Source organism: Ctenocephalides felis, unplaced genomic scaffold (genome assembly GCF_003426905.1).
Source record: "Ctenocephalides felis isolate EL2017-DRISC unplaced genomic scaffold, ASM342690v1 CF-g0.4_SCAFFOLD_01604, whole genome shotgun sequence".
Taxonomy (NCBI): Eukaryota; Metazoa; Arthropoda; class Insecta; order Siphonaptera; family Pulicidae; genus Ctenocephalides; species Ctenocephalides felis.
In genome coordinates this window covers 4,265,514-4,280,063 of record NW_020537758.1, presented here as the reverse complement: position 1 = coordinate 4,280,063, position 14,550 = coordinate 4,265,514, and the positions used below count along the sequence as shown (strand labels likewise).

At 30.2% G+C, this 14,550-nt stretch overlaps 4 protein-coding genes across 4 annotated transcripts; 2 read left to right on the top strand and 2 right to left on the bottom strand.

Moving 5' to 3' along the window:
* The first annotated feature begins 61 nt into the window (after nt 1-61).
* LOC113372506 (CCA tRNA nucleotidyltransferase 1, mitochondrial-like) lies at nt 62-1,744 on the top strand. The gene is given in 8 exon segments (XM_026612843.1): nt 62-244; nt 310-593; nt 663-722; nt 725-788; nt 844-1,037; nt 1,096-1,239; nt 1,242-1,323; nt 1,391-1,744. Coding segments are annotated over 8 exon segments (1,293 nt in total). The 5' UTR covers nt 62-95; the 3' UTR covers nt 1,707-1,744.
* A 261-nt stretch (nt 1,745-2,005) lies between these two features.
* Nucleotides 2,006-5,835, bottom strand: LOC113372885 (alanine--tRNA ligase, mitochondrial-like). Its single transcript, XM_026613223.1, has 12 exons — nt 5,614-5,835; nt 5,375-5,548; nt 5,155-5,300; nt 4,869-5,063; nt 4,654-4,798; nt 4,445-4,587; nt 3,468-4,390; nt 3,250-3,406; nt 2,972-3,108; nt 2,788-2,903; nt 2,274-2,657; nt 2,006-2,215 (listed from the first exon to the last, which is right to left on the bottom strand). The coding sequence occupies exons 1-12, from the start codon at nt 5,833-5,835 to the stop codon at nt 2,006-2,008; spliced, it is 2,952 nt and encodes a 983-aa protein (XP_026469008.1).
* A 616-nt stretch (nt 5,836-6,451) lies between these two features.
* On the top strand, nt 6,452-8,498 carry LOC113372355 (protein CLP1 homolog). The gene is made up of 8 exons (XM_026612678.1): nt 6,452-6,556; nt 6,618-6,779; nt 6,863-6,987; nt 7,048-7,313; nt 7,371-7,561; nt 7,624-7,755; nt 7,821-8,002; nt 8,097-8,498. The coding sequence occupies exons 1-8, from the start codon at nt 6,455-6,457 to the stop codon at nt 8,206-8,208; spliced, it is 1,272 nt and encodes a 423-aa protein (XP_026468463.1). The 5' UTR covers nt 6,452-6,454; the 3' UTR covers nt 8,209-8,498.
* Nucleotides 8,499-8,823: 325 nt separating this feature from the next.
* LOC113372354 (thioredoxin-related transmembrane protein 2 homolog) lies at nt 8,824-9,790 on the bottom strand. Its single transcript, XM_026612677.1, has 3 exons — nt 9,647-9,790; nt 9,404-9,584; nt 8,824-9,344 (listed from the first exon to the last, which is right to left on the bottom strand). The coding sequence occupies exons 1-3, from the start codon at nt 9,788-9,790 to the stop codon at nt 8,863-8,865; spliced, it is 807 nt and encodes a 268-aa protein (XP_026468462.1). The 3' UTR covers nt 8,824-8,862.
* Nucleotides 9,791-14,550: the final 4,760 nt, after the last annotated feature.

The following is a 14,550-nucleotide window of genomic DNA, read 5'->3' as shown; positions in this document are numbered from 1 at the left end:
TTTAACAAAACAATTCTTTTATTTGATAATTGTTTGAAAATTGATTAATTTTTAAGCAAAATTTAACTCGTGCAAAAATAAAAAACACTTCTATAATGACTGATGTTCGGTGCCGGGATGATCCAGTTGTTATAAAACTGGATTCTCCAGAGTTTAAATCTATATTTACACCCGAATTAGAAGCTTTATCTTCGTTATTTAAAAAATACAAATATGACATCAGAATTGCTGGTGGAGCCGTTAGGTAAATATACATTCCTTGGAATACAATTTTATATACATATGGGTAATCTTTTTCTTTTATTTAAGGGATTTACTAATGGGGAAAAAACCAATAGACTTAGATTTTGCTACTACTGCGACTCCAACACAAATGAAAGATATGTTCACTACAGAAAATATAAGAATGATAAATATGAACGGTGAGAAACATGGTACGATAACACCTAGAATTAATGATAAAGAAAATTTTGAAGTGACCACTTTGAGGATAGATAGAGTCACAGATGGACGGCATGCTGAAGTAGAATTTACAACTGATTGGAAATTAGATGCTAATAGACGAGATTTGACTATCAATTCTATGTTTTTAGGTAAAGATAATTCCAACAAATTTTCCTAAATATTTTATTCCTCACTTTATAATTATTTATTGTTATTAGACTTTGATGGAGTTGTATACGATTATTTTTATGGATATGATGACTTAAAACAGAAGAGAGTAGCGTTGTTGGAAGTCCAGAGACAAGGATTAAAGAAGATTACTTGAGAATACTACGTTATTTTCGGTACATACTTTATATATTTATTATATACACATATAATAATTATTTATTATTATAGATTTTATGGAAGGATAAGTGATAGACCTGATGCACACGAACCATCTGTATTGCAATGTATAGGAGAGAATGGTGCAGGTTTAGAACGAATATCAGGTGAACGTATTTGGGTAGAACTGAAAAAGATATTAGAAGGTCCTATGGGTTTTGAATTGGCAAAAACTATGCTTTCTGTAGGCTTAGCTACATATATAGGTAAATATGAACTGTTTAGGTACATAAATATTTTCTATTACTAATTATTAACTTTTAGGTTTACCAGCAAAATATAATTTAGAAGAATTCACAAGAGTATGTGAGGCTGATAGAAGTAGGTCAAAAGATAAACGTATTCGTGCTATAGGACTACTTGTAGGGCTTTTGCATGATCAAACAGAAATGATGAACTTGCACAATCGTTTAAATTATCAGCTTTTGAAAGAGATTTAGGACTTTTTATAATAGCAAATAGAGAAGAAATACCTAGCACTAATCCTATTTTGTAAGCAAATAGGTAAATTTATAATTAAATAAAATTTACATATTTAAACATTGATATTTCTTTTTAGTTTGTATCAAATGCTGATAATCAATAGTCCAAAGAAGTATTTAGAATCCAAAGCTATGGTTTTAGAATTACTTAAATACCAAAATAAAAATGAAATTTATAATGCAATTGAAAAGTGGGAACTTCCCAAGTTTCCGGTTAATGGGAATGATTTAAGGCAGCACGGTTTGGTTGCTGGAAAATATATGGGAAATGTTTTAAATGCCCTGAAGAAGACTTGGGCTGAAAATGATTTTAAAATGACGAGAGAAGAATTATTGAAGTTGGTTCCGGGCGTACTTAGTGAATTAGGATTTGAAGCGCCACCAAAGAAATAAAGAAATTATAAAGGTATTTTACTTTTATATAATAAAATTATTGAAAAGAATGTAAAAATATTTTTTTATTTAATTTATATATTAAATAAATAAATTAAAAGTACAATAGAAAATGAAAATTAAAAGAGGCTCACGAAAATTTAAAACTTTAAATAAACTGTTATAAATAAATAATTATAAATGTAAAATTGAATAGAATTGGTTTTCAAGTTCTGAAAAATAAAATAATAAAAAGCATTTTGTAAATATATGTACAATAAACCAATTGGTTTATTTAAAATTTATTTCATTACCAGTTTCTATTTATTAATATGTACTTTAGCATATTCATTCGATAATTGCACAGCTTTTTCTAACAAATCATACCACTCAGGCTCCAGAATCTTCTTTGCTTTCATATTACAAATAAAATTTTCATTTTGGCCTTTCGGTGGACCAACATGAGCTTTAAATATATCAGCAGATATTTTCAACCACTTTTGTGCGTTAAAACTTTCACTTGTGCAATCCTGAAAATTGAAATAAAATGTTACAACATGAAAATTAATTATGTATCTAACTTATTACCTCTGGCACACAACATCTAGCTTTCACATAACCATTCGAGTAGGAAAATATGATAACAGGTTTATCTTTGCAATATCTAGTAACTTTATCTAATTTAACGTTCTCCATTAAAGAGGCACATATTAAATTGTGTACCAGGAATGACCCTTTGTTTGCTTTTAGAGAATCCATAACATCTTTCATTTCGACGTCTATGAAATCTTTGAGATTCTGATATTGGAATTGATTGGATGATTTTATTAAATCATCTATTATTTCTAGAGATTGCATTTTTGTTACGTATGATAGAGTAGTGTTGTTTATTTCAGATTTTAATTCATTGATGCAGGATTTTGTTGTGTGTGTTTTCGGTGATGCGTTTTTGTAGTGTTTCAACTTTATTTTCTATCAATTTGCTGTTTTCCAGCACCTTAAAAGTAAGAATCAATTTATAAAATCGTATATTATTATGAGTAATAATAATAAGTGTATTATTAATCGTATATTACATCTTTTGCTTTATGTCCTGTTGCACCATAAAAACCATATTACTTCTTGATAAATTCTGGAATTTTGTTATGGAAAATTCTTCTAAGTGTTTTGTATTTAATATGTGAGTACCACAACAGGCTTCTTTTGAAAGGAAATTATCTATGATTGAGAAAGATATTATTATTCAAATAAATATATGCATATAAATAGAAATAAATTCTAAATACCATTTGATACTTCAATGATTCGAATATCATCATCAGGATAAACTTCACCGGGTACAAGTGTAACATCATCCATTGCCAACAGTTTTTGACTATTTATAGAATTTACACCAATGGGAATTCCTTCATTTATAATTTTCCTATAAATAATAATAATATTATTTACAACAAATCAATAACTAAATATATATATATATAAGCTGAAGTTTCACAATCTAAGAAAAACCTCTTGCTTTATATATATATATATATATATATATATATATATGTCTATTACAAACCTGATTTGTGTTTCAATTCTATCAATATGTTTCATAAATCCGATCTCATAAATTGCTAAACCCAAACTAAAATATTCTGAACAAACTTTGCTCGATGTCTGAGCAATTACACAATGGGGCAAAATTTTATTAACAGCCGCTTGTAATAAATGGACACCTAAAAATATGAAAAAATATGTTCACTATTTCATTTACTGTAATTATACAGTTTTATTTACCTGTATGATTTCTCATGTTATTCAGTCGGCGTTCGCCATCAATTTCAGCAAATACTGTATTGTCAAGTTTTAGACAAAAATTGCAGTTGTTTGTGGTAATAAATTTGCCTTTGTGTATTATGTAGTTTTGTACGTTAATAACAGATGTGACTTCAAAATAAACATCGTTGTTGATGATGATTTTGCCGGTGTCGGATTCTTGGCCGCCGGATTCGTGATAAAAGTTTGATTTATCCAAAATTATTGAGGCTTCTGAAGGTTTTGTAATTTCTTTTACACTTGTATTGTCGACTATAATAGCTTTAACTTTAGCTTGCAGTTTGGGGAAAATATATTTGTTGTCGTAGTTATAATTATATTTAAAAGAATTATCAGTAGTAGGAATAGTTTGTTGGAAAGAACCAATTAAATCATACAGTTCTTTTTGTGTATACCGCGAAGACATTTGTTTAGACTGAGCCTTTTTATTATCGACAAAATTATCAAAATCATTTTTATCAAAATATAATCCTTTAATATCCGCAATATTTTGTATAACACCTTCATCAAAACCATAGGTATCACATAATTTATATGCTAATTCACTTGTTAATATTTTTGAACCGTTGGTTAAAGCATTTTGAATTTCTTTATACCCTGATACCAAACCTGGAAACTCTATTACATCTAAATTTATTAATTCAGGACTTTCATTCAAAATATTTTGCCATTTTTTACTAGCGTCTAATCTAAGAGCCCGCAACACCTCTTCTTCGTGATGAATCAAATTATGTACTTTATTTAAATTTTTTACAATTTCTGGGTACGTTTCTCCCAAAATTTCTGCTACTGAGTTGCTTAAAACTTTTAGTAAGGAAGCATTTGTGTTGAAGTATTTTTCACACAGGAGTAAAGCTTTGCGTAAGATTCTTCTGAGCTTAGGACTAGAATGTAATAGGAATTAATACCAATTTTACATTTTGCTTAAACATACGTACTTTAAATCAGGTATCATGCCGTCTGCTAAACAAACTGTAATCAAACGACAATGATCTGCTAAAATTCTATAAGCTGTATCTAATTTAGCTTGATCATCTTCACCAAAAGTGCCTTTGTAAGGTTTAATAGCAGATTTAGAATTCTACAACAATAGGACAGTATTTAATAATTTCTTTACAGATTAAAGACGTTTAAAGCTTTGACTTACATTAAGAATTGTGTTAAAAAGTGGTGCAAATAAATCTGTGTCATAGTTTGTTTTGCAATTTTGAATGACTGATACGAGACGTTCAAATCCCATACCGGTGTCTATATGGCATTTAGGTAGAGGAACGACAGCACCTGAAGCAATTCTGAATAGGGCATTTGCTAAATAATATATATCCGCAATATACAATATTAATTAAGTAAGTAAATAATCACCTATTATATTGTATAAAAACAATATTCCACAATTCAGTAAGATCCCCAAAATCTTTATTAACATGATCTCTTCTATTGGCCGATGTAGATAAATGATCTATATGAATTTCTGTGCAAGGACCGCAAGGACCTGTACTTCCCATTTCCCAAAAATTATCTTTCATGCCAAAAGGAATAATTCTATCTTCAGGTACTCTATATGAAAACAGTCAATAAAAAATTGTATTGATATTAAAAAATATAAATATAAATGCATGTGAATGTATTTATTTATTGATTTATTTACCCTATTTCCCTCCAGATATGTTTACATTCCACATCAGGCTCTAAATTGTGTCCTTTATCCCCCTCAAAGTATGTAACATATAATCTATCCGGTGAAATATTATAAGGCCCCACCAAAAGATTCCAAGCCAATTCGCAAGCTCGTTTCTGATAAGTAATAATAATTAACTGAAATAATGCAGTTTTAGTTCACACTTTCCTATATATTTATATCTAAATACCTTACTATAATCTCCAAAAGACCAATTACCTAACATTTCAAAAAATGTATGATGATAACCGACCTGGCCAATTATATTTAAATCATTATGCTTTCCACCAACTCGAGCACACTTTTGACTGTTAGCTATTTTTGTACTAACAGGCTGTTGTAAACCTAGAAATACTCCTTTAAACTAAAAATAATAATAATTAGCATAAGTTATAGAAGTTTTTATGAATTTAATATAAAAGTATTTACTTGGTTCATCCCTGCGTTTACAAAAGGTACTGTAGGATCACAGTATGGCACAATGGGGCTAGATCTAACAAATACATGATCGTTTTCTTTGTTAAAATAATCTAAAAAGCGTTTTCGTATCTCATGAGAAGATTTGTTAGGTTTATATGATGAATTGTGTCTTAGAGATATGTAGAACCATAACTTAATATTAAAGAACTTGGAAAATGTGCGATTCAACATTATTATATTAATATATTATTATTATTATTATTATATATACAGATATAGTATTTATTTCAAAGGAAGCACAACAAAGTTTAATTGTTTTTTTTAAATCACTGACAATCCTACAGTCATTGACTTGACACAAATTATAGGTTATAATGGATTTATTTATGGTGCAATGTGATTTATTTATGTCTTATATATACAATTTTCAGCTGTTATGATGGAATTTAACAGTATCAACTTTGATAAATATAATATATTTTAATACAATTAAATATTTGTTTAGTTTCATAATATTTTCGAATTATTTGATTAATCAACTGTCACTTGTCAAATTGCACAACTGTCAAAATTTTAACACTATTAAATCAAACTAATAAAGAATAACTTAAATTATAGTTTCAGTTGGTCAACAAGTATTTGTTTTAATAATAATTTGCAGTAAATAAGCTATTAGACATATAAATAAATATTTGATTTACAATATTCATCGCTGAGTATGACTGACCAACTGTCAATTGTCATTTCCTACAAATGTCAAAATTTTGAAAGTTTAAAATTATAGGTTATGCTTATAGGACATGTTTTTATATTTAAAATCAATAAATAAAATTTATTGTTACTCAAAAAAATGGCAGAAGCACAAGTAAAAAAAGTGCAAGAATTTAAATTAGATCCCGATACAGAATTGCGTTTTGAAGTTGAATCCAAAAATGAACATGTTACACTAACAGTATGTTTTATTGAAAAACATGATTATATTCAGATATTATATATTTTTTATTGTATTTTAGCTAAAATCTGGTTTTGCAGAGTTGTTTGGAACAGAGTTAGTTATAGGAAAGAAGTATGAGTTTAAAACAGGTGCTAAAGTAGCAGTATTTTCTTGGCAGGGTGCTACTTTAGAACTTGAAGGCAAAACTGATGTTAGTTACATTGCCAGAGACACCCCAATGGTAAAATACATTCTTGAATCACTTAACTAGTTAATTAATTGTTTAACTAATTATTAGAGATTGTAAGTAATGTATTTTTACAGGTGCAGTATTTAAATTGTCATAATGCTTTGGAGCAACAAAGAGATGCTGCAGAGAAAAAAAATATCAGAGGTCCTATTTGTATGATTGTAGGCCCCATGGATGTCGGCAAATCAACATTATGCAGGTGTGATATTAATACTTGCACACAATTTAAATTTGTTTTATCTATTAATTATTATTTTAGGCTTTTACTGAACTGGGCTGTAAGATGTGGCCGTAGGCCTATAATGGTAGATTTAGATGTTGGACAAGGTAATATAGCAATTCCAGGGACAATTGGAGCTTTACTTATTGAAAGACCTGCACCGGTTGAAGAAGGTTTTTGTCAGGAAGCACCGTTGGTTTATCATTTTGGTCACAAATCTCCAAGTGGGAATTATCAATTGTATAACATGGCTGTAACACGTCTTTCAGAAGTTATTTTGGAACGAATAGAAGCAAATAAAAAATGTAAACACATCATATATAACTAAATATGTGCATCTATTTAATATAATTATTTTTTAGCTAAGTCGTCTGGTATTGTTATAAATACTTGTGGATGGGTTAAAGGCGAAGGTTACAAACAGCTTACACATGCAGCACAAGCTTTTGAAGTTGATGCTATTTTAGTTTTAGACCAGGAACGTTTATTTAATGAACTGGTCAGGGATATGCCGGATTTTGTTAAAGTCGTATTGTTACCTAAAAGTGGAGGTGTAAGTAAATTGATTGAAGTATAATAGTATGTTTATTGTTATTGTTTTTGATTGTGTGTTAGGTTGTTGAAAGGAGTAAAACAACTCGAGCAGAAACCAGGGAGCAGAGGATAAGAGAATATTTTTATGGGGAGCGAATACCTTATTATCCACATTCTTTTGATGTTAAATTCAGTGAAGCTAAAATATATAAGGTATAAAATATATATAAGTTCGATACACAAGTTTTGTTCTATAATAAATATAATTTTCATTTTAGATTGGCGCTTTAGATTTGCCCGATTCCTGTGTCCCCATAGGCATAAAAATAGACGACAGTTCTACAAAACTGATGCCAATTCCACCAGGTCCAGCACTATTGCATCATTTACTAGCTGTAACTTTTGCTGAAAATCCAGATGAAGAAGTATTACAAAGTAACATTGCCGGTTATGTTTGTGTGTATGTATTATATTTATTAATATATGAAAAATTATCAGAATTTTATCCAATACAACAAGGATGATTCTTAAAGATTTAATGAAAATTATTTTAGGACACATGTAGACATGGAAAGACAAGTTTTTACAGTTCTCTCACCTCAACCAAGACCGTTGCCACAAACAGTTTTACTATTGTCCGATTTGCAGTTTATGGACAGTCACTGACACTATCAGAATTAACATTAATAACATATTATGAGATAAGTATTTTTTTAAATATATTTTGACACCAAAAATTAGTGTTTTTTATGAAGTAAAAAATTAGCTACATCTGGTTTGGTGTTTAGAAAGAACATAGTGCTTATCAAATATAACATTTTATAAATATTTTAACATGCCTACAAAGAAAAAAGTGCATCTAGCAACTACAGAGAGAAATATTCCCATATTACTATTAATTACAAGCAATCTTTGATGTAAGAATTAATAATACATTCTTCTGTTGAACAAGGATTGCCTGATTTTAATTGTACAATCGTTCAGCAATCAAAACTTTGTGCTTTTGTAAATTTTTGACATACTTAAATAAATTAAATGTACAAGTGAGACATGAGCAAGCTAATATTAGTGAAGAAACTATGGCAAAAACAATTTCACTCTATAAAAGCTTATTCAAAGTGAAAAATGTGTTTAAAAGCATTATCTAGTAAAAATTTTGGACGACTATGACTGTGACTAGTTTGTAATAGAAATTGTTCTAAATTAAATATAACTGAAATTAAATCTATATTAAATAGTAATCACAGAACAAAAACACAACTTAAAGCTTTCAAAATAAAATAAACTTGAATCTCAACAAATAATATAAAAACAAAAAATCTAGTCACGCTTTTTGGAAACAGCTCCCTTTATTTGTTTAGGAAATTCTTTTTGTTCTTTGTATAAATTATTCAAATCAAACGCAGCTTTGACATTATCTTCAGAAAACAAGAATTTCTGCAGTTTCCCCTTTGTATCGACCGTTGGTCTTCTCATATACTCTTTACCATTTTTAAACATTATTATTGTGGGCAACTGTCGACTTAGAGAACTATCAGACACATGATACTTCTGACCAGCTTCTGGGTACCTTCCAACGTCCATTTTACCAAATTTTAAATGATTCAAGTGGTACTCTGATGAAATTCTGGCAAAAACTGGAGCAAAAGTGGTGCACGCAGGGTTCCAAACCGCATAAAAGACTACCAGCCAGATAACAGTTTTGTCTTTAAACAATTCTTCTTCTAATGCTGTTTCGGAACGGAAGTACACTACATTTTCTGGTCCTGAATATGTCGGCTCGGGGAGTAACAAACCACATACTGATAGAAAAAATATAGTTACACTCTGGTATACATTTGTACAACTACAAAATACTTACTTATGAATATGACTCCAAAGACAATCCCCATTCGTACGTCTGAATAAAACCAGAGGAATAAATTTGCAACCTTTGTATATATAAAGGATGATGTCAAATAATTTATCATTGTGACACTGCCAGCTTTTCGTGTTCTTATCATAACCACAATCATCAAGAAGAACAATATTTCAGTCTCCCTCTGAAACCCACATAAATCATTTAATAAATATATTTGTGTATGAAATGTACAAAATAACTCACTCCATCGAGTTCGCAATTGTCAGCCCCAAAAAGATACACACAAGGAATCGAAAAACGTTTAGCAATTATGTAGGATAAACTTAATAATATATTAACCCAATAATAAGGTTTCAATAGTAAAACTAGATCTTTCTTAAACGACATTTTACGCTAAATATTTAGTACTCGAGTAAAGTTAACAATGCATATTATTATACGGCAAGCTTATCGCATATTTATTATGTTAAAATAAATTAACACTCAAGTGTTAAATAATAGTATTATTCAGGGCAATATTCATAACCACAAACAGATAAAAGTGAATTTGACATCAATTAACTGTCAATGTCAATCAATAAACTCATAGAACGACGGACACTCCTAAATGGATAGAGGTGCGACTAGATTGACGAATTTTGGCAAACTGTGAAATTATCATACGTAGAAAATCTTCAGAAGATAATTAAATAAATAACAATGTAACAAATCATTACAGAATAATAAAAAAAAATATTTAAATACATACGTACACATACATCATTTTTTTCTGAACTATGCCAAACTGTTTAGTTGAGTTTGAGTAAAAATAATACTATGAGTGCAAAAATACTATGACGAGTGTAAAAATATTATTATGAGTCTAAAAATAATACTATGAGTGCAAAAATACTACAAAAAGTGTAAAAATATTACAATGTGTACCAAAATACTACGACAAATTTAAAAATACTACGGCGAGTGTAAAAATACTACAATGAGTACCAAAATACTACAATGAGTGTAAAAATATTCTAATGAGTGTAAAAATACTGTAATGAGCGTAAAAATACTGCAATGAGTACCAAAATACTCTAATGAGTGTAAAAATACTCTAACGAGTGTAAAAATACTCTAATGAGCGTAAAAATACTACAATGAGCGTAGAAATACTACGACGAGTGCAAAAATACTACAATGAGAGTAAAAATACTACAATGAGTGTATATGTACTACAATGAACGTAAAACAATACTACAATGAGTGTAAAAATACTACAATGAGTATATAAATACTACAAAAAGTGCAAAAATACTACCAAGAGTGTATAAATACTACAATGAGTGTAGAAATACTACTATGAATGCAAAAGTACTACAATGAGTGTATAAAAATACAACAATGGGTGTAGAAATACTATGTCGAGTGTAAAATATTATTATGAGTCTAAAAATACTATAATGTGTACCAAAATACTACGACAAATTTAAAAATACTACGGCGAGTGTAAAAATACTACAATGAGTACCAAAATACTACAACGAGTGTAAAAATATTCTAATGAGTGTAAAAATACTGTAATGAGCGTAAAAATACTGCAATGAGTACCAAAATACTCTAATGAGTGTAAAAATACTCTAACGAGTGTAAAAATACTCTAATGAGCGTAAAAATACTACAATGAGCGTAGAAATACTACAATAAGTGTAAAACTACTACAATGAACGCAAAAATACTACGACGAGTGTAGAAATACTGCAATGAGCGTAGAAATACTACCACGAGTGCAAAAATACTACAATGAGTGTAAAAATACTACAATGAGCGTAGAAATACTACCACGAGTGCAAAAATACTACAATGAGTGTAAAAATACCCTAATGAGCGTAGAAATACTACGACGAGTGCAAAAATACTACAATAAGTGTAAAACTACTACAATGAACGCAAAAATACTACGACGAGTGTAGAAATACTACAATGAGCGTAGAAATACTACCACGAGTGCAAAAATACTACAATGAGTGTAAAAATACTCTGATGAGCGTAGAAATACTACCACGAGTGCAAAAATACTACAATGAGTGTAAAAATACCCTAATGAGCGTAGAAATACTACGACGAGTGCAAAAATACTACAATAAGTGTAAAACTACTACAATGAACGCAAAAATACTACGACGAGTGTAGAAATACTACAATGAGCGTAAAAATACTACGACGAGCGTAAAAATACTACAATGAGTGTAAAAATACTCTGATGAGCGTAGAAATACTACCACGAGTGCAAAAATACTACAATGAGTGTAAAAATACCCTAATGAGCGTAGAAATACTACGACGAGTGCAAAAATACTACAATAAGTGTAAAACTACTACAATGAACGCAAAAATACTACGACGAGTGTAGAAATACTACAATGAGCGTAGAAATACTACCACGAGTGCAAAAATACTACAATGAGTGTAAAAATACCCTAATGAGCGTAGAAATACTACGACGAATGCAAAAATACTACAATGAGTGTAAAACTACTACAATGAACGCAAAAATACTACGACGAGTGTAGAAATACTACAATGAGCGTAGAAATACTACCACGAGTGCAAAAATACTACAATGAGTGTAAAAATACCCTAATGAGCGTAGAAATACTACCACGAGTGCAAAAATACTACAATGAGTGTAAAAATACCCTAATGAGCGTAGAAATACTACGACGAGTGCAAAAATACTACAATAAGTGTAAAACTACTACAATGAACGCAAAAATACTACGACGAGTGTAGAAATACTACAATGAGCGTAGAAATACTACCACGAGTGCAAAAATACTACAATGAGTGTAAAAATACCCTAATGAGCGTAGAAATACTACGACGAGTGCAAAAATACTACAATAAGTGTAAAACTACTACAATGAACGCAAAAATACTACGACGAGTGTAGAAATACTACAATGAGCGTAGAAATACTACCACGAGTGCAAAAATACTACAATGAGTGTAAAAATACCCTAATGAGCGTAGAAATACTACCACGAATGCAAAAATACTACAATGAGTGTAAAACTACTACAATGAACGCAAAAATACTACGACGAGTGTAGAAATACTACAATGAGCGTAGAAATACTACCACGAGTGCAAAAATACTACAATGAGTGTAAAAATACTCTGATGAGCGTAGAAATACTACCACGAGTGCAAAAATACTACAATGAGTGTAAAAATACCCTAATGAGCGTAGAAATACTACGACGAGTGCAAAAATACTACAATAAGTGTAAAACTACTACAATGAACGCAAAAATACTACGACGAGTGTAGAAATACTACAATGAGCGTAAAAATACTACGACGAGCGTAAAAATACTACAATGAGCGTAAAAATACTACAATGAGCGTAAAAATACTACAATGAGCGTAAAAATACTACAATGAGTGTAAAAATACCCTAATGAGCGTAGAAATACTACCACGAATGCAAAAATACTACAATGAGTGTAAAACTACTACAATGAACGCAAAAATACTACGACGAGTGTAGAAATACTACAATGAGCGTAGAAATACTACCACGAGTGCAAAAATACTACAATGAGTGTAAAAATACTCTGATGAGCGTAGAAATACTACCACGAGTGCAAAAATACTACAATGAGTGTAAAAATACCCTAATGAGCGTAGAAATACTACGACGAGTGCAAAAATACTACAATAAGTGTAAAACTACTACAATGAACGCAAAAATACTACGACGAGTGTAGAAATACTACAATGAGCGTAGAAATACTACCACGAGTGCAAAAATACTACAATGAGTGTAAAAATACCCTAATGAGCGTAGAAATACTACGACGAATGCAAAAATACTACAATGAGTGTAAAACTACTACAATGAACGCAAAAATACTACGACGAGTGTAGAAATACTACAATGAGCGTAGAAATACTACCACGAGTGCAAAAATACTACAATGAGTGTAAAAATACCCTAATGAGCGTAGAAATACTACCACGAATGCAAAAATACTACAATGAGTGTAAAACTACTACAATGAACGCAAAAATACTACGACGAGTGTAGAAATAACACAATGAGCGTAGAAATACTACCACGAGTGCAAAAATACTACAATGAGTGTAAAAATACTCTGATGAGCGTAGAAATACTACCACGAGTGCAAAAATACTACAATGAGTGTAAAAATACCCTAATGAGCGTAGAAATACTACGACGAGTGCAAAAATACTACAATAAGTGTAAAACTACTACAATGAACGCAAAAATACTACGACGAGTGTAGAAATACTACAATGAGCGTAGAAATACTACCACGAGTGCAAAAATACTACAATGAGTGTAAAAATACCCTAATGAGCGTAGAAATACTACCACGAATGCAAAAATACTACAATGAGTGTAAAACTACTACAATGAACGTAAAAATACTACGACGAGTGTAGAAATACTACAATGAGCGTAGAAATACTACCACGAATGCAAAAATACTACAATGAGCGTAGAAATACTACCACGAGTGCAAAAATACTACAATGAGTGTAAAAATACTACAATGAGCGTAGAAATACTACAATGAGTGTACAAATACTCTAATGAGCGTAAAAATACTACGACGAGCGTAAAAATACTCTAATGAGCGTAGAAATACTACAATCAGTGTAAAAATACTACAATGAGTGTATAAGTGCCACTATGAGTACAAAATACTACAATGAGCGTAGAAATACTACAATAAGCGTAGAAATACTACAATGACGTAGAAATACTACGACGAGCGTAAAAATACTACAATGAGTGTAAAAATACTCTAATGAGCGTAGAAATACTACGACGAGCGTAAAAATACTACCACGAGTGCAAAAATACTACTATGAGTGTAAAAATACTACAATGAACGTAAAAATACTACGACGAGCGTAAAAATACTACAATGAGTGTAAAAATACTCTAATGAGCGTAGAAATACTACGACGAGTGCAAAAATACTACAATGAGTGTAAAAATACTCTAATGAGCGTAGAAATACTCTAATGAGCGTAGAAATACTACAATGAGTGTAGAAATACTTCAATGAGTGAAAAAATACAGACGACTGTAAAAATACTATAATGAGTCCAAAAATATTGTTATGAGTTTACAT

Excerpts from the sequence above, each read along its gene's own strand:
- LOC113372885 (XM_026613223.1), bottom strand. The coding sequence starts at position 5,835 with ATGTTGAATCGCACATTTTCCAAGTTCTTTAATATTAAGTTATGGTTC. Across the intron at positions 3,109-3,249 it reads AGAATTGAAACACAAATCAG|GAAAATTATAAATGAAGGAA; the intron begins GTTTGTAATAGA and ends TATTATTTATAG. Across the intron at positions 2,658-2,787 it reads GAAGTAATATGGTTTTTATG|AAAATAAAGTTGAAACACTA; the intron begins GTGCAACAGGAC and ends GCAAATTGATAG.
- LOC113372355 (XM_026612678.1), top strand. The coding sequence starts at position 6,455 with ATGGCAGAAGCACAAGTAAAAAAAGTGCAAGAATTTAAATTAGATCCC. Across the intron at positions 7,314-7,370 it reads AATAGAAGCAAATAAAAAAT|CTAAGTCGTCTGGTATTGTT; the intron begins GTAAACACATCA and ends ATTATTTTTTAG. Across the intron at positions 7,756-7,820 it reads GTGAAGCTAAAATATATAAG|ATTGGCGCTTTAGATTTGCC; the intron begins GTATAAAATATA and ends TTTTCATTTTAG.
- LOC113372354 (XM_026612677.1), bottom strand. The coding sequence starts at position 9,790 with ATGTCGTTTAAGAAAGATCTAGTTTTACTATTGAAACCTTATTATTGG. Across the intron at positions 9,585-9,646 it reads ACAATTGCGAACTCGATGGA|AGGGAGACTGAAATATTGTT; the intron begins GTGAGTTATTTT and ends TGTGGGTTTCAG. Across the intron at positions 9,345-9,403 it reads CTTTGGAGTCATATTCATAA|TATGTGGTTTGTTACTCCCC; the intron begins GTAAGTATTTTG and ends TTTTTCTATCAG.